Source organism: Musca vetustissima, unplaced genomic scaffold (genome assembly GCF_032173495.1).
Source record: "Musca vetustissima isolate MV318-11 ecotype Yass unplaced genomic scaffold, APGP_CSIRO_Mvet_v1 utg2693, whole genome shotgun sequence".
Classification (NCBI taxonomy): domain Eukaryota; kingdom Metazoa; phylum Arthropoda; class Insecta; order Diptera; family Muscidae; genus Musca; species Musca vetustissima.
Window position 1 is genome coordinate 154,808 of NW_026879596.1, and position 19,316 is coordinate 174,123.

Sequence of the window (19,316 nt, forward strand, 5' to 3'; positions counted from 1 at the left end):
GTCTGTTCCCGTACTGCAAGAGTTTTTACTATTTTTCGATATCATAAAGGAAAATTCGTCATCGTATCTCAGCTTTTTTAACGATTTGGCTCAAACTTGCTTTCAAAAATCATTCCAGAACATGCAAACGGGGTCTCAATTTTACAATACCAATTTTGAATATCATTACGTTGCGATTCACATTATCTTTTTGGTAGGACATTTGATATTCGGCCTTTAAAGTATTAATTTGTCCGTTATTTTTTACTTTTTTTTCAAAGAATAAAATCATTGCCCCTAAACGACATAACAACGGCGTTCAGGTAACACAACGCCATTATGATTTATTACTACACGCCGTTGATAGCAAATTCAGTGTAACTTGGCACTCTTAATGGGAGTGCAGTGCGTCTGTGTTTCTTTGCAATTTTGTGAAAAGTTTAAGGTTTTTTAATACAAAAATTAGTTGAAAACGCTGAGCCATGATACTGGAATAAGTTGGATTAACAAAAAATCGCTTAGAAAAAGAAAATAAGTGGATAAAACATCGATGTGAAATCAGACAGACACCGGTGATTTGCCGATAGCGAAAAACTCAAAACGGAGAGTCAAAAAAAGAATTAAAAAGAGGCAGAGAACACGTCATTCACAGTAAATTGTTAGTTGCCCATTGCGGTCTTTTGTGTGTTATTAAGTGGGTGTATGGTGGTAAATTGAATATTGAAATTGCACAAAAATGGCAGTTGAAACTGCAAATCCATCGGTAAAGACCAAATTCCTAACATGGGAAAAGCAGGAACATCTTGTTAAAATGGCTATTTTAATAATAGCAGCCGTTTTGTGTAAGTATTAAATTGAATATTATGTCGGTTATTTAGAATTTTGCATAAACGAATGTGGGATGGGGAGAAGAAGCAACAAAAAGAGTCTTATTTAGTGTGTGTGAGCAGTGCTGCCAGTTAAATTTCATGAAAAATCGTCAATTTTTCAGAAAAAAATCGGCATAATCGGCATTTGTATTTTTAAAAATCGGCAAAAAATCGGCAGCATATAATTTATAAATAAATTCATATTTTTTGGTTTATAACAAATCAATATTGTTTATTACATTAAAAAAATTCAATTCTGTATAAAAAAAAAAACATAAAAGATTCATTTTTCTACATTTAATATAGTAATTATTATGTACACTAGTGAGATCTTTCTTTCGTGTGCGCACTTTTTATTCGTTTATTTTTAATTTTGCCTTATTCGATGTAAAATGTAAACTAGACAGAGTACAATGCTGACAAAAAATGCAGATATCTAAGCCATTGAAAACGGCCGCGGCGAGTCGCCGATATTTATAATGATTTAAAGCTGCCAATTTTATATGTTTGTATGGTAACGCCGTATTAAGGGAACCCCCCCATTCTCGATTTTATTTTTTCAAGATTTTCAATGGGCTGGTAAATCAATACCAATGCTTGTTAAGGTTTGTAACTTTGCACATATATAATTGAAGATTTAAAAGAGAAGAAAAATAATGTACAAAAAAAATTTGTTATTGTTTTGTTGTTGTTTTTTGTAATTAAAGAAAAGTCCTTATTTTTGATGGCGGGCATGATAACTCCTCACTGGAACATCGGAATCCGAAAATTCCAACGGTGTTAGAAAGAGTACATGTCTGACTCTCGTATGAACTAGGATTATTGACTTCGCTCTAAAATTAAGAAAATGGTGGCCCTTTGAAAAAATATTTTTGAAAAATCGCGGATTTTTTACCAAAAACCAAGTTAAAAAATAAGGAAGATCTTCACAGATTGACTTTATCCTAGTTCATACGAGAGCTATACACTCCCAGAGAAACGTTGCAAAATTTGGAACCGATTGGATTATTAGTTTTTGAGTTATCGTGCCCGCCATTCGCAAAAAAATGTTTAGAGAAAAACGCGTTTAAAGTTTGAGAAGCCCTTCAGCCGTCACTTGATGCTGACACAATAAATCGGATATATCTTCAACAGTTCTTGAGATTTTCACTTGAAATTTTGTAGAGACATTCTTTAATCAGTGTAGATTCGAATTATATCAACAAAAATTTTGACCCCGAGAATGGGGGGGGTCCCCTTAAATTAAAAAGTTAGACAATTTTTGTCGATTGTTGAAATATCGGCAATTCTGAGGCAAAAATCGGAAAATCGGCATTTTCCATTTTTAGAGTGAAAAATCGTCAAAATGCCGATAAATCGGCAAATATGGCAGCCCTGTGTGTGAGAGAGACTGTGAAGTCGCTCTCTTTAAAAATGTATTAATGGTGCCTTAACTTATGTGATTAAGAACAAAGTATTTTAAGGACACCTTTCAGAATATTTTAAAATATTTATCATTAACAGCCTTACCTAAAATTAAACTAGCTCGTTCGACGTTTTTCACCACAAAAGTAGAACACATGCATTTATATGAATGTTGCCGAAATACGTCGACGTACGAATTTTCAAGTTGAAAAAAATTCAACTATGACAGAACGTAGTTTTGTTTTTTTCTTTTGTTAAAAAAAAAGAAACAAAACAGAAAGAAATATATTTTTCTTTTCAATAAGAATATGAAATATTTGAAAACATTTTGTAATTTCTCAATTTTATTTCGCGAATTTGTTTAGTTCGCTAAGAGAAATGGATTCGACGTATTTGGGTAATACGGTCGTACAAAACATTTTGCCATAGTGGGGAAGTTGAATATTTTTGTACGCTTCGTTGAATTTTAGGTAACGTTTTAATAGCATTGTACCTAATGCTTTTACACGGGGCAGACGTTACAAGGCAGGGCACTTGAGATGAATAACAAAAAAGCAACTATATAGGTGGTGGCCCCTTCTGCCAAATATAAAATAAATATACGCAACAAGTGGTTGTGTATATTTGACAGTTTTTCAACACATAACCAAAACACGCGAAAAATGAATGAAATGTTATGATTTCTTTCCAAACTCCAGTAGGGAGTACCATGAAATATTTGTTTCATCCATAAGAAAGTAATTACTTCCAGATGGACGCGTTAAAAACATCAGAACAACCAAAAAAAAAAAAAAAAATTCTATTTAAAAAGAGATTCTGTCGCGTAGCCGATCACCGGCCGAAGACCAGCTGCACAAAAAATTCTATTTAGGAGTTTCTGCCTACAAAAAACCATGCTATATAAAACGAAATTCTGTCATGTAGAAAGATTTTCCTTATTTTTATAGGGTTCTAAGGACCATATCTTTTGATCCACAACAGATGCATTTATATATCGCATCCCATCATATCACCACTCAATGAAAAGGTATTTTACCCTTAAAATGATACCCATTTTATATTAACCGGATATAACCGGGTAACGGTACGTGGCCCAAGAAAAAAAGATATCTCCCTAATTAAGGTAAAAATACCTATTTCTGGAAAAAATTTCAGAAAAATCTGATCGTTTTTACTAAATTAGAGTTTCATTTCAATTAAATTTGAATATATTTCAATTTATTTTAAATTTATTTGACAGTATTTAAAACAATACACAAACATACACAAAGTATGTATTTTGATTAGATGGAACAAGCCACCTTGAGTTCCAAAAATACAGTACAAATTGATGCCAATTTTAATAGTCTTTACAGAATTTATTAAACTAGAAGTTGTTTTTGTACATATTTTTTTACCATCAACGGCACTTAAATTTTAAGGTGTGGTTTCAAAAGTTGTACAGTACACATTAGCTTTTTGAATAAAAAATTATTTAAAAATATTCCAAACGAATTGAGGTTTATTGAAAAAACATGCAAAAAACAGCATTGCCATATTGAAATTGCTTAATTCAGTATAAATTCAGTTTGATTTTGTGCATTAACAACAAATAAAAATGAGGATAATGTACAAGTTAATTTGAATTAAGGCTGTTAATGCAAATTAAGGCTGTCGTCTGTCTAGGCTATTACCTAAAATTAAACTAGCTCGTTCGACGTTTTTCACCACAAAAGTAGAACACATGCATTTATATGAATGTTACCGAAATACGTCGACGTACGAATTTTCAAGTTGAAAAAAATTCAACTATGACAGAACGTAGTTTTGTTTTTTTCTTTTGTTAAAAAAAAGAAACAAAACAGAAAGAAATATATTTTTCTTTTCAATAAGAATATGAAATATTTGAAAACATTTTGTAATTTTTCAATTTTATTTCGCGAATTTGTTTAGTTCGCTAAGAGAAATGGATTCGACGTATTTGGGTAATACGGTCGTACAAAACATTTTGCCATAGTGGGGAAGTTGAATATTTTTGTACGCTTCGTTGAATTTTAGGTAACGTTTTAATAGCATTGTACCTAATGCTTTTACACGGGGCTGAGGTGACAGACGTTACAAGGCAGGGCACTTGAGATGAATAACAAAAAAGCAACTATATAGGTGGTGGCCCCTTCTGCCAAATATAAAATAAATATACGCAACAAGTGGTTGTGTATATTTGACAGTTTTTCAACACATAACCAAAACACGCGAAAAATGAATGAAATGTTATGATTTCTTTCCAAACTCCAGTAGGGAGTACCATGAAATATTTGTTTCATCCATAAGAAAGTAATTACTTCCAGATGGACGCGTTAAAAACATCAGAACAACCCAAAAAAAAAAAAAAATTCTATTTAAAAAGAGATTCTGTCGCGTAGCCGATCACCGGCCGAAGACCAGCTGCACAAAAAATTCTATTTAGGAGTTTCTGCCTACAAAAAACCATGCTATATAAAACGAAATTCTGTCATGTAGAAAGATTTTCCTTATTTTTATAGGGTTCTAAGGACCATATCTTTTGATCCACAACAGATGCATTTATATATCGCATCCCATCATATCACCACTCAATGAAAAGGTATTTTACCCTTAAAATGATACCCATTTTATATTAACCGGATATAACCGGGTAACGGTACGTGGCCCAAGAAAAAAAGATATCTCCCTAATTAAGGTAAAAATACCTATTTCTGGAAAAAATTTCAGAAAAATCTGATCGTTTTTACTAAATTAGAGTTTCATTTCAATTAAATTTGAATATATTTCAATTTATTTTAAATTTATTTGACAGTATTTAAAACAATACACAAACATACACAAAGTATGTATTTTGATTAGATGGAACAAGCCACCTTGAGTTCCAAAAATACAGTACAAATTGATGCCAATTTTAATAGTCTTTACAGAATTTATTAAACTAGAAGTTGTTTTTGTACATAATTTTTTACCATCAACGGCACTTAAATTTTAAGGTGTGGTTTCAAAAGTTGTACAGTACACATTAGCTTTTTGAATAAAAAATTATTTAAAAATATTCCAAACGAATTGAGGTTTATTGAAAAAACATGTTCCTTCACGTGTGTGCTAATTAGTTGACCCCCACTGTATATATATCGAAATATGAACCAATATTGATATTTTATGGTAGAGAGATTTTCTACAATATGTTTCTATTCAGTATCAAACGACGATAAAATCGGAGATCTGCACTCAAAATATATGATTTCATGTCATGTCACATTATTCGATTTGTTGGCACGATATAAAGTTTTATTTGGCATATACGCAATGGAATTGACAATTTAAAGTCATTGTGTTGACGAAATCCAGTACAATGTAAATATACTATTATAGTTCATTTACATTATATTGGGATTTTGTAAATCCAGTGGACCTAATTTGTCAATTCCATTGAATATATGTCAAATTAATCCTCATAGTGGAGTTTAACCCGGTAAAAAAGGTATAATGTAAATGCGGTTTTAAATTACAATTTGATTATCAATTATCTAAGATAGTCGTATCTACTCTACAACCCTATTTTCTTATCACTTCCCAAAATAAAAAAAGTAATCGCATCTAGTGAACCCTTATAATTGTATTCTCATTTATTTCCTTTTCTTGCTTCTCGTTCATTTGTACTTGGACAGCATTTGCCACGCGGTTGTTCTCTGTGCTGCGCTTTGAAAGTGTCATTCACGAATTTGATCCATATTTCAATTATCGTACCACACGATTCTTGGCCGAAAATGGCTTCTATAAATTCCACAATTGGTTCGATGATCGTGCCTGGTATCCGTTGGGGCGAATTATTGGCGGTACCATATATCCGGGGTTGATGGTAACATCGGCTGCACTATACCGGATATTATGGCTATTAAACTTCACCGTGGACATACGCAATGTTTGTGTATTTTTGGCGCCATTTTTCTCATCACTCACCACGTTGGTCACCTATGCCCTGACCAAGGAAATACATGTAAGTATATGTTTGTAATTGATGTTTTTTGCTTTTGTAAATGTGAGGTTATGTTCGATTTTCTAACCTCATGTATTTCGTGATGAATTTTAATAATTCTTGATAGGAAGGGTATGACACATAATGAGTACCACAACTAGCTGATATTTTCTATTTAAATATATTTTTCTTAAAATTGTTATGGCATCTCTAATTATTTTCATTTTTTTTGTTCATCTTTTCACAGAGTACTGGTGCTGGTTTGGTTGCTGGAGCCCTGATCTCCATTGTACCTGGTTATATATCACGTTCAGTGGCTGGCTCATATGACAATGAGGGCATTGCTATATTCTGTATGCTCTTAACCTATTATCTATGGATAAAGGCGGTTAAAAGTGGTGCCATTTTTTGGTCTGCCATGTCAGCATTGGCATATTTCTATATGGTTTCCTCCTGGGGAGGTTATGTATTCCTTATTAATTTAATACCCCTACACGTGTTGGCCTTAATGTGTACCGGACGTTTTTCACATCGTGTGTACATTGCCTATAGTACATTGTATTGTTTGGGTACGATTTTATCAATGCAAATATCATTTGTGGGTTTCCAACCCATTCAAAGTTCCGAACATATGTTGGTAAGTTAGGAAGATTTTACAAGTTAATTTGTTTACAGATTTTAAAATTTTTTTTTTAATTTTTTCAGGCCTTGGGTGTGTTTGGTCTATGTCAAATCCATGCCTTTGTCGACTATCTACGTTCTCGCATGCCTGCCGATCATTTTGAGACACTTTTTAAGGCTTTGGTTTCTACGATCTTGACAGTGGCATTTGTTGTTGGTATCCTATTGACAGTTACCGGCAAGGTGTCGCCATGGACTGGTCGTTTCTATTCTCTATTGGATCCCTCCTATGCCAAAAATCACATTCCCATTATTGCCTCGGTTTCGGAACATCAACCCACCTCATGGTCTTCATTCTATTTTGATCTACAGGTAGGTTTCAATGAAATATTAAAATTTAACTGCAAATTTCACATATTTCCCAAATATCTATCCTCATTCATGATGATATCATAGAGCGTTAATGAGTACACCTTAATGTTACCCATTGATTACACACACTTTGATCGCTGATGATCCCTTACAATGAGTTTTGGGGGCTCATCTCAGAAGTCTTTTTTAACAATCGAGATGTGCCGCAAAACTCTACATGTTCCATTCCTAATTTTCCATCAATACCTAACCCATTTTTAAACATTCTGGATTCTCGAACTTAGAATTTATTTCGAAGAAAATCTTTAAACTAATTTGAATTTATTTTTTTCAGATTCTGGTATTCCTCTTCCCTGCTGGGTTATACTTTTGCTTTGTCAAACTAACCGATGCCAATATCTTCATTATACTCTACGGTGTCACTAGTATTTATTTTGCTGGTGTTATGGTACGTTTAATGTTGGTCTTGGCCCCGGTTATGTGTGTCCTCTCCGGCATTGCTGTATCACATTTATTGGCAAAATATATACAATCGATAGAGGTGGCATCGGCCGCAGAGAAGAAGCCAGTTGAAAGTAAACGTCAATATAAAAAGATGGAACAACAAAGTGGTGGCATTAAAAAGGAAGTGGCCATCACGTTTGTGGGCATTGTAACAATGATGTTAATTGTCTACACATTCCATTGTACATGGGTGACTTCGGAAGCCTATTCTTCGCCCAGCATTGTTTTGAGTGCCCGTTCACATGATGGCGGTCGTATAATTTTTGATGATTTTCGTGAGGCCTACTATTGGCTGCAAATGAATACACCTGAGGTAAGTTTACAACATCACTCCTCAAATGTTTGACCCTATTTTGAAGATTTTCAATATGATGAACACTTGTAATTCTTGATAGGAAGAGTATGACACATAATGAGTACTACAACTAAGCTGAATATAATTATTTAAACAATATTTTAAATCTTTATATTTTCATTTGAAATTAATTGAAAATGCCAATTTTTTTTCCTCTCTTCTTTTATAGGATGCCCGCATAATGTCCTGGTGGGATTATGGTTATCAAATAACAGCCATGGCAAATCGTACCATACTCGTGGATAACAATACCTGGAATAATACACACATATCACGTGTTGGCCAAGCCATGGCCTCTTCGGAGGAGAAAGCCTATGAAATAATGCGTGAACTTGACGTTGATTATGTCTTGGTGATATTCGGCGGCCTTACGGGCTATTCTTCCGATGACATTAACAAGTTCCTATGGATGGTGCGTATTGGTGGCAGTACAGATCGTGGTGCTCATATTAAAGAGAAGGATTACTACGCTGCCAATGGTGAATTCCGTGTCGATAAAGAAGGTTCGCCAACCCTACTCAACTGTTTGATGTACAAAATGTGCTACTATCGTTTTGGACAAGTATATACCGAGGGCGGCAAACCACCAGGTTATGATCGTGTTCGGGCTGCAGAAATTGGCAATAAAGATTTTGAATTGGATGTGTTGGAAGAGGCATATACAACGGAACATTGGTTGGTGCGAATCTACAAAGTTAAGGATTTAAGTAATCGTGGTGTTTAAAAAGGAGACTACCGTTTTTTGCCATCATCGAATTCTTTTCTGTATCCTGATGAAACATTGTTGATCAATTCTTTTTTATTTCTATTTAGAAAAACACAGTATTTAAGAAGATTCTTCTATAAATTAATTCATGAATCTCTTTATTTTTGAAACTTAACTGATCTATTGCATCGAATACGAAATTAAAGCTAAAAATTAGTTAACAAAATAAAAATTGCAAACAAAAAAGTATTAACCATTTATGGATAGCACAACCTAAATGCTCCTTCTCTCGTATAAATTAAGACAACAAATTGTATCCCCAAATGCATACACCCATCCATGACACATGCAGGTTTTCTATAATAAAATATATATTTTATAAAAAAATTAAATTGTAATGGACTTTCATTTTGTGTAGAAGTGACAGAGGCTGTTTCCTGTCCTCTTATTTGAATAGAGGTCTGGAATTTTTAAGATGTGAATTTTTTAAAGGGTATTTTCAAAGAGAAGGCTAGGATATTTTAAAGAATAGTTTTTCAAAGCGTAACAGAAGAAGTGTGGATTTTTAAAGATTATTTTTTCAACGACCAACAGAGGCGTACCAAATTTAGTACATAGTAGTACGAATTTCTAAAACCTCGTTACCACAAACATATACGCCCATAGTGGTCCTTAATCCAAGTTTCAGGATTCCAACTCTATCGGTTCACTCATAACTTAAATTGTACCAAATTTAGTACACAGTAGTACAATTTCCAAAATATTCTACATACCCCAATCCTACCCCCCACACTGATCCTAAATCGAAGTTTCAGGTTTCCAACTCCATCGGTTCACACACAATTCAAATTGTACCAAATTTAGAACACAGTAGTACGAATTTCCACAACTTCCTACTTAACCCAATCCTTCGTCCCACAGTGATCCTAAATCCAAGTTTCAGGATTCCAACTCTATCGGTTCACCCACAATTTAATTTGTACAAAATTTAGTACAGAGTAGTACGAATTTCTAAAACCTTCTTACCTCAAGCCTACACCCCCATAGTGATTCTAAACCCAAGTTTCAGGATTCCAACTCTATCGGTTTACTCACAATTCAAATGGTACCAAATTTAGTACACAGTAGTACAAATTTCCACAACATCCTACTTAACTAAGCCTTCACCCCCATAATGATTCCAAATTAAAATTTTAGGATTTCAAATTGGTTCACCCACAATTCAAGTTGTACCAAGTAAAGTACACAGTAGTACGAATTTACAAAACTTCCTACTTAACCCAATCCTTCGTCCCACAGTGATCCTAAATCCAAGTTTCAGGATTTCAACTCAATCGGTTCACCCACAATTCAAATTGTACCAAATTTAGTACACATTAGTACAAATTTCTAAAACATTCTACATACCCCAACCCTTCACCCCCACAGTTATCCCAAATCCAAGTTTCAAGATTCCAAATCTATCGGTTCACTCACAATTCAAATTGTACCAAATTTAGTACACATTAGTACACATTTCTAAAACTTCCTACATATTTCAATCTTACACCTCAGCAGTTAACCTGACTCCAAATTTCATGATTTACCTAAAATTCAAATTGTACCAAATTTAGTACCCATAAGTATAAATTTCTTAAACTGAATCCTGACCCCAATGCTACACCCATACAGTGATCCTGACTCCAAATTTCATTGTTCCCGCTCTATCGGTTCACCCAAATCTAAATTGTACCAATTATAGTACGATTTACTACTTTTCGTACACGTAAGTAACAAATTTCCAAAACTACCTACATATTCCAATCCTACACTCCGACGATAATGTTAATTTTAAACATCAGGGTTCTAGCTCGATTTGTATCTCCATATTAAATTTGTACCAAATATAGTATCATATAGTACTTTTCGTACACATGAATAGACGCTTTCAAAACCATCTCCTTAAATAGACCCTACATCTCCACTCTAATTCGTATTCCAATTTTCAAGTTGTTAGCTCTATCCATTCACATGCTACCGAATTTGTACCAAAATTAGTACATTTTAGTACTTTTCGCACACTTATAGTTCGAATGTCCAAAAAACCCTTTGCTATATGTATTCTACACTCCATCAGTGTCCCTCGTATAAAATTTAAGAGTTCTAGCTGTACCGGTTCGCCAAATACAAATGGTGTCATATTTAGTACTTTTCGTACCGTTCTAGTACGAATTTCCAAAACCGCAGCCTTATCTATCACATTTAGACCAAGAGTGACCCTTACCCAAAATTTCAAGATTCTAGCTTCAGCCGTTTCTTCTGGGTGTGATGAATCGTTAAATCAGCCAGTCAGTCAATCACTCTACTCTTTTATTAGTATAGATTTTTTTAACGACCAACATAGGCGTAGATTTTTTAAAGAAATGTTCTCGAAGACTACCTCAATCTTGATTTTTTAATGACCTCAAGCATGCATTTTTAAGAATTTTTTAATGACTACCTAAATCTTGGATTTCTTTAAGACTTTTTTAAATAACTTCTAAAGAGTATCTCAAGCCCTATTTTTTTAATAGAAAAAAGCAATTTAGAATTTGTGTTAAGTCATAATAAAATTGTATTATTTCCAAAAAAGGATCTGTTTTTTTTAATGTAAACTACATACATATAATGTATAATTATATATTTATAAAAATTAAGTTCAGTGAGTTCCATTTACACCATTTTGGGCTGGTTTACCGCTGGCAATAAAACTCATTACGTCTATTTTAGTGGCTAGACCCTTGAGGACATCTTTGCCATCTGCAAAAAAACAAATCAATTTAATTTTCAGACATTCAAAAATAAATGTAAAAATTAAAAATTTACCTTCTTTGTCAACAATCAGAACGCAGGGATCCACTTCCAAAACACGAGCCAATTTACCCAAAATTGCCGAGGAGGGTATGCGAATGACACGCTTGTTGATGGCTTTCAGGGCCAATTCGTCAGTTTTACGATTCATGCTAACAATTTGATTAATCAAAGTCTCCTGGCCGACTGTGCCCAAAACGGAACTGTAATAAATTGGAAATTATGTAATCAATTAAACGATTTATTGGATCAATTCTTCGATTGCTACACTAACTCACCCATCCTCCTCATCCAGCATTGTTAATTGATTTAAATTATTCTTCTTCATCAGCTCAATGGCATCGGCAAATTTAACATCTGACTTAATGGTCAAGGGGGTGTTGAGTTTCAATTCGCTTACAGGTACATTCCACCACCAATGTTGATGTTCATTGTTAACCTCCTTAAAGTCACGTGCCTCCATCCAATTATCCGAAACAAATTTAGTCATATAGTTGCGAATGCCATCGGGTAAGATGACAACACAACGTTGTCCCTCCTTCAGATTCTTGGCAAATCTCAAAGCAGCAGCCATGGCACCACCCGATGAACCGCCGCACAACAAACCCTCCTCAGCATTCAAACGACGACTCATGGGGAAGCAGTCCTTATCACCGATTTTAGTCCAAACATCGATTACCGAGTGATCCATTACGGTGGGTATGAAATCATAGCCAATACCTTCAACTTCGTAGAATTGAACATCGGATTCGTTCAATGTTTCGGGACGAGCCAAAACCGAACCGAAAGGATCAACGCCAACAATTTGGCATGAGGGCAGTTCCTCCTTGATTTTGCGGGCAATACCCGTTATGGTACCCGCTGTACCGGCACTGCACACAACCATATCGACTTTATTGTCCAATTGCCAGAGAATTTCAGCACCGGTACCATCATAATGTGCCAAAGGATTACCCGGATTGCGATACTGATCCAAAACAATGGAATTGGGTATTTCCTTTTGCAAACGTTGGGCAACACAAATCAAACCTTCAGGTGAATCGTAGGCCGCTTCGGTGGGTGTGCGAATAATTTTAGCACCCAGGGCACGCAAAGCGTACACCTTTTCGTTGGACATTTTCTCGGGCATAACAATCAGACATTTGTAACCCTTTACGGCACAGGCCATGGCGAGACCAATGCCGGTGTTACCCGAGGTTGGTTCAATAATTGTGCAGCCCGGTTTAAGTAGACCCTTGTCTTCGGCATCTTGTACCATACGATAGCCAATGCGATCCTTGACCGAACCACCGGGATTCAGGAATTCACATTTGGCGTCTGAAATAAAAAGAAGGGGGTTTGAATTAAGGTATTCAAAAGGGGAGAATATTTTTTTCTATTGGAAAAAAGGCACAGAATCTGAGAATTTATTTTTAAGAAAAACCTGTCTTCAGTTTCTGAAGATTTTTCTGTTGGATGATGTCAGAAGATGAACACATATTTTCTTTGATAAAATTTACGAAGGACTTAAATAATCTGTTCTCAGATTATGAGGACTTTATTCTTTAGAAAAAAAATCGGTCCTCAGATTCTGTGAATATTTTTTTATAGACAAAATCTGTCCTCAGATCCTTAGGACTTTTTTCTATAGAAAAAAATCTGTCCTCTGATTCTGTGGATATTTTTTTTTTCTATAGAAAAAAATCTCTCCACAGATACTGAGGATTTTTTTTCAGAAAAAAACTGTCTTCAGATTCTGAGGACTTTTTTCCATAAAAAAAAACTCAGATTCTGAGGAATTTTTTCATATAGAAAAAAAGTATCTGTCCTCAGCTTCTTTGCTTTGCTTATTTTTCAATAGAAAAGCAAAGCAAAGAAGCTGAGGACATATCATTTTTTTCTATATGAAGGAAAAAGTCCTCAGAATCTGAAAAAAGTCCTCAGAATTTGAGGACAGATTCTGAGGACTTTTTTCAAGGGACAGTTTCCTTCATATAGAAAAAATGATCTGTCCTCAACTTCTGTGCTTTGCTTTTCTATTGAAAAAATTGTCATCAGCTTTTAAAGATTATTTTTAATAGAAAAGTCTTTAGAAGAGGACATATTTTTTTCTATAAAGAATAGGTCGTCAGCTTCTGAGGATTTTTCAATAGGGAAGTGTATGTCTTCAGATTCTCAGGATTGTTTTCTACAGAAAAAAACTGTCTTCTGTCTTGAAGATTTTCGGACCTAAGGCTGTAAAGGAGTTTGCCTTCAGTTCCCCTGTCCTTTCATACTTACACATTTCACATTTAATACCCTCCGATTTGGGAATATTGTTCAGTTTCACCAAAGGAGTGCAGCCAATTGCCTCCAAAATGTTGGGTGTAATCTTCTGACGATGGGCACTGAAATAAAACGAAACAACATTAAAAATGGGGTGTGAAGCTATGATGTTCAAACAAAAACTTACATTCCTCGTTGAGTGTGTGGTGTCTTCTCTTTGGTGCCCAATTTCCAGGCACATTTTGAGGGTTTACCAGGATCAATGAAATCCTTTGGTCTTTCATAGGGTTTTGGGGCAGACATTTTGCTGTTATCTTCTTAATGAGTTTTCGGGGCTGCAAGAGAGGAAATAAATTTAGACTTCCGCGTTTGCTCGTGATGGCAACTGAACTGTCCGCGTTCGTCCGAATGTGATTATATTTTTATTTTGGGATCCTCCTATCGCTATTCTAATCACCTTTGTTGGTGAACCTTTTAATCTAATAAATTGCGGTTGTGGTTAATTGTTTTTTTTTTTCTTGTTTGTGCTGGTGTTTTTTTTTTGTACCGCTGTAGAAATTTCTGTGCGATAGCTCGACTTCGTGAGCTGAGTAAGACGACAAACAGCAGCTTAACGCAAGCAATTAGTCGCAACTGATAATGAATTGTGGAGATTTGCGTATAATTTCACGCTTTGCCATGTGTGAAGATTAAAGAATGTGAACAATAGGGGGATCGAATGGGACAACGCCTCTATTTTGTTATTAAGAAAATAGCCGCTTAAATAGGAATGGTTTATTGTTGCAGACTAGTTGGGGTTTGTCATTATCTTATTGACCTGACTTTTTGATAATGGCGTGACGTTCCATCCTAAGACATACATATATTTGTTAAATGGAAACAAATAAAAACTCGACGCCACTGCTGGTATTTTCGATATTTTGGGGATATTGAACACATTTTTTATACTTAAGTGGCTGTAAGGGTATTTTCTAAATGTTGATATTTGGGACTACTGGGCTGTAATTTTCTGTAATTTTGACTTCTCATATGGGAACAAGTTGCAGGATAGCACCCAATATTAATTATTTTGGGAATATCTCGTCCATGGTCAAGTCATATAATCTCACCCTAAATTTTGTTATTTTGAAAATTTCGGATATGGTCTTGGCAGTTCTCTCTTGTTCGAGGGAATTGTTCAACTCAAGGTTGTCTTTAGTTCCAGCAATTTTTTGCAAGCGGAATTGAATTGAAAATTTAAACCTTTGTACACTGTTTTTGAAAAATTGTTCTTACAACTGGAAAAATATTTAAAAAAAAATATCCAAAAAAGAAAAAATATTCATTAAGAAATCCACGCTTCTTTTTGTTATAGACAAATGTTATTTAAAGAAATGCACGTCTTAATGATGCTTGACAAAATTTTTTCTTTAAAAAATCTACAGTGGTGGTGATACAATTAGAAACGCTGTTTTTACATCGGTTTTTATATCACCACGACTCCCAACGTGAAGTTGGTATCGACTCCCAAACTTCTTTTATATTTCGAAAGTGCTCTTCATTATTTTTTTAAGTTTTCGGTTTTAACATTCTTTCGACATTTCCCCATAGGTTTTCGATTGGGTTTAGTTCCGGACTTTGTGGTGGCCAAGACAAAACCGCGGTATTCGTATCCATAAACCATTGCTCGACAACTCGGAAAGAATGTTGAAAAACGTACGCAACGGACATATTTTCGAACGAGTACGGATCCATTACATTCTCCAATATATTTATACCCTTCACCACACTGTGGTACAGGGTATTATGTCTTTGTGCATATGTTTGTAACAGGCAAAAGGAAACGAGATAGACACATGGTTCCTTTTGAGAATATGCATGGAATCACTTTCTGAGTCGATTTATGCATGTCCGTCCGTCCGTCCGTCTGTAGATGTTAAATTGTAAACAAAGTACAGGTCGCATTTATGATCCGATTTGGATGAAATTTGGCACAAGTCACTTATTTGGCCCAAGGACGAACCCTATTGAAATTGGGAAAAATCGGTTCAGATTTAGATATAGCTCCCATATATATTTTCGTCCGATTTAATGTAAACGGTCCCTATATATCATTCGATTTGCACGAAATTTGGCACAGCGTAATGAATTAGGTCTAGAATGATGTGTGTAAAATTTCATAAAAATCGGTTCAGATTTAGATATAGCTCCCATATATATTTTCGTCCGATTTAAGGTAAATGGGGCACCAAAGTCCCTTTATATCTTTCAATTTGCATGAAATTTGGCATAGAGTACTGAATTAGGTGCAGAACGATGTATGCCAAGTTTCGAGAAAATCGGTTCAGATTTAGATATAGCTCCCATATATAGGTTCGTCCGATTTAAGGTAAATGGGGCACCAAAGTCCTTCTATATCCTTCGATTTGCACGAAATTTTGCACAGAGTACTGAATTAGGTCCAGAATGATGTGTGCCAAGTTTCGAGAAAATCGGTTCAGATTTAGATATAGCTCCCATATATAGTTTCGTCCGATTTCATGTATATGGTGCACCAAAGTCCCTATATATCCTTCGATTTGCACGAAATTTGGCATAACGTACTGAAATGAGCCTAGAGAGATGTCTGCCAAGTTTTGAGAAAATCGGTCCAGAATTCTATATAGCTCCCATATATAGTTTCGTCCGATTTCATGTAAATGGTGCCCCAAAGTCCCAATATATCTTTCGATTTGCACGAAATTTGGCATAACGTAATGAATTAAGCCTAGAGTGATGTCTGCCAAGTTTCGAGAAAATCGGTCCAGATTTCTATATAGCTCCCATATATAGTTTCGTCCGATTTCATGTAAATGGTGGACCAAAGTCCCTATATATCCTTCGATTTGCACGAAATTTGGCATAACGTACTGAAATGAGCCTAGAGAGATGTCTGCCAAGTTTCGAGAAAATCGGTCCAGATTTAGATATAGCTCCCATATATAGTTTCGTCCAATTTCATGTAAATGGTGGACCAAAGTCCCTATATATCCTTCGATTTGCACGAAATTTGGCATAACGTACTGAAATGAGCCTAGAGAGATGTCTGCCAAGTTTCGAGAAAATCGGTCTAGATTTCTATATAGCTCCCATATATAGTTTCGTCCGATTTCATGTAAATGATGCCCCAAAGTCGCAATATATCTTTCGATTTGCACGAAATTTGGCATAACGTACTGAATTGAGCCTAGAGTGATGTCTGCCTTCTTTCGTGAAAATCGGTCCACATATATGTAGATATAGCTCCCTTTTATTATAGATTGATTTTAAGTATTTAACGTATCCTTCGATTTGCACGAAATTTGGCATGGTGCCCAAAGTCGCAATATATGGTGCCCCAAAGTCGCAATATATCTTTCGATTTGCACGAAATTTGGCATAACGTACTGAATTGAGCCTAGAGTGATGTCTGCCTTGTTTCGTGAAAATCGGTCCAGATATAGATATAGCTCTATTTTATTATAGATTGATTTTAAGTAATTGACGCACCAAGGAACCAATAGCTTGATAGGAACAAAACGTTCTGAAATTACTATAACCTAACCTGTGACATATTTGTTTGAAATCGCTTAATATTTGGATAGAGCTTACATATATATTTTCGCCAGATTTCAAGTAAATTGGGCATCAAACTCCTCATGTAGTCAGATTGACATACATTTTTGCACAACTTACAAAATTGAGCATAGAATTACGTATTTGCGTTTTCTAGAAGTACAGACATAGCCCAACGGATGAAATGTTTATATTTGTTTGAAGTCGATTTACATACTTTATGAATAGATCTAGGAAGATTCACATTTAGATAAATATCACATATTTTATTTCAACCAATTTCATGTTAATAGTCCTGTTTAATATACCCATAGTGGTGAAGGGTATCATATAGTCGGCCCCGTCCGACTTTACTACTTTCCTTACTGGTTTTATATTGATGTTGGTCCATTCGACCGTCTATGCGGTGTATGGGACCAACACCATACCAACTAAATGCTCCCCATACCATCACATTTCCACCGCCGTGTTTAATCGTCTTGACGGTGTATCTAGAATCCAAAGATTTGTTAAGGGGCCGTCTAACATAACATTTTCCATCTGATCCGAACAAATTAAACTTCGATTCGACGCTTCAAAGAATTTCTTTTAATCTAGTTTTACATAGATGAAATATACTGCGTAATTTGTGGAGTTACGATAGCATTTATTTCAGCAGAGGTCAAAAATGGATTGGCTTTACTGGTTCTACAAATAACTCTATCATCGTGTTGAGTAATTTTTCTTGGCTTGGGGACTCTTTCAGGGTTTTCAAAACATTTTTTTTGAACAGCAACTGATGGCAGACATCGACTGATTTTATTCATATTAGCAGCCTACAATCAACTCCCGAAGTGCTGGAGTGCATGACTTACTTCCCCATATTTATACTGAATGATTTCATAAATTAGTTAAGTTTTATTTAAAAACGAAAAAAACTAAACTTACTTTGAATGTGAATAAAATTTTCACAAATTATGAATGCGTTTCTAATTATATAACTACCCTCAAACACACGTGTTGCAATAACAATAACTTATCTATGCACGCGTTTACTTATATTTACACTTACTGCAACATATTGAACTGCAGTAAGAACATAACGGGACTTACAAAAGAGAGACAATTTATATGAAAGTGCTGCATAGAAATGCAAATTTGAAGTCATCGTATCTAATTGTATGGCCGCCACTGTACGTCTTTAGAAAAAATATTTCGTTTTTGCAAAATAGTTAGGCTGAATCCCAGTTTGTTGTTTTTATAAAAAAAAATCTTAAAAAAACACGCTAAAATAATCTTTGGAAAATTTTTTTTTTTGAAAATAATCCTTGGGGAACATACTTTTTAAAAACTCCACACCTAAATGGACCTTGAATAAAATATTCTTTTAAAAATCCACGACATAAACTTAGAAAAATCAAAATTAGTCCCTGAAAACATTATCTTTAAAATGTCCTCATTTAAAGTAGTTCCTAAATGTTATCAAAAATAATTAAAAATTCCCTACTATTTGGTTTTTGGTTTTCGTTAGAAAATCAAATTTTTAAAATTATTCAAAAAAACCCACTAGCTGATAGTTGGTTAAAAAATCTTAAAAAATACAAAAATCTAATAGTCCAATACATACATATGTATATAGAACGAAAAACACTATCTCTGAACATATGTAAAAAATATAGATAAAACAAAAAGAAACACGCTGTGTCTTCTTCCAATAACAATTTCCTGTCATTTCACGACTATCTCTTTGCGTTGCTGCTGCTGTCAAAGGCCGGCAGTAGTAGTAGAAGAATATATAATTATTTAGGCATATGGGAGGTAAAAGACAACAGCTACACAGGGCTGTCAGATTTGACGATTTATCGACATTTTGACGATTTTTTGGCCAAAAATTAAAAA

General features: G+C 34.7%; 2 protein-coding genes and 2 non-coding genes across 4 annotated transcripts; 3 read left to right on the forward strand and 1 right to left on the reverse strand.

The window, feature by feature from the left end:
- Positions 1 to 702: 702 nt before the first annotated feature.
- Positions 703 to 8,810, forward strand: LOC133324566 (dolichyl-diphosphooligosaccharide--protein glycosyltransferase subunit STT3A). Its single transcript, XM_061533407.1, has 6 exons — positions 703 to 821; positions 5,927 to 6,255; positions 6,482 to 6,871; positions 6,940 to 7,227; positions 7,562 to 8,044; positions 8,256 to 8,810. Exons 1-6 carry the CDS (start codon positions 716 to 718, stop codon positions 8,808 to 8,810), a joined length of 2,151 nt encoding a protein of 716 aa, XP_061389391.1. The 5' UTR covers positions 703 to 715.
- LOC133324587 (small nucleolar RNA Me28S-U3344) lies at positions 6,328 to 6,406 on the forward strand. The gene has a single exon (XR_009754128.1). It is a non-coding gene; the product is annotated as a small nucleolar RNA Me28S-U3344 (small nucleolar RNA).
- LOC133324586 (small nucleolar RNA Me28S-U3344) lies at positions 8,093 to 8,172 on the forward strand. The gene has a single exon (XR_009754127.1). It is a non-coding gene; the product is annotated as a small nucleolar RNA Me28S-U3344 (small nucleolar RNA).
- A 2,659-nt stretch (positions 8,811 to 11,469) lies between the features above and the next one.
- On the reverse strand, positions 11,470 to 14,180 carry LOC133324582 (cystathionine beta-synthase-like). The gene is made up of 5 exons (XM_061533422.1): positions 14,053 to 14,180; positions 13,881 to 13,987; positions 11,900 to 12,938; positions 11,637 to 11,824; positions 11,470 to 11,570 (listed from the first exon to the last, which is right to left on the reverse strand). Exons 1-5 carry the CDS (start codon positions 14,166 to 14,168, stop codon positions 11,470 to 11,472), a joined length of 1,551 nt encoding a protein of 516 aa, XP_061389406.1. The 5' UTR covers positions 14,169 to 14,180.
- Between the last annotated feature and the right edge of the window lie 5,136 nt (positions 14,181 to 19,316).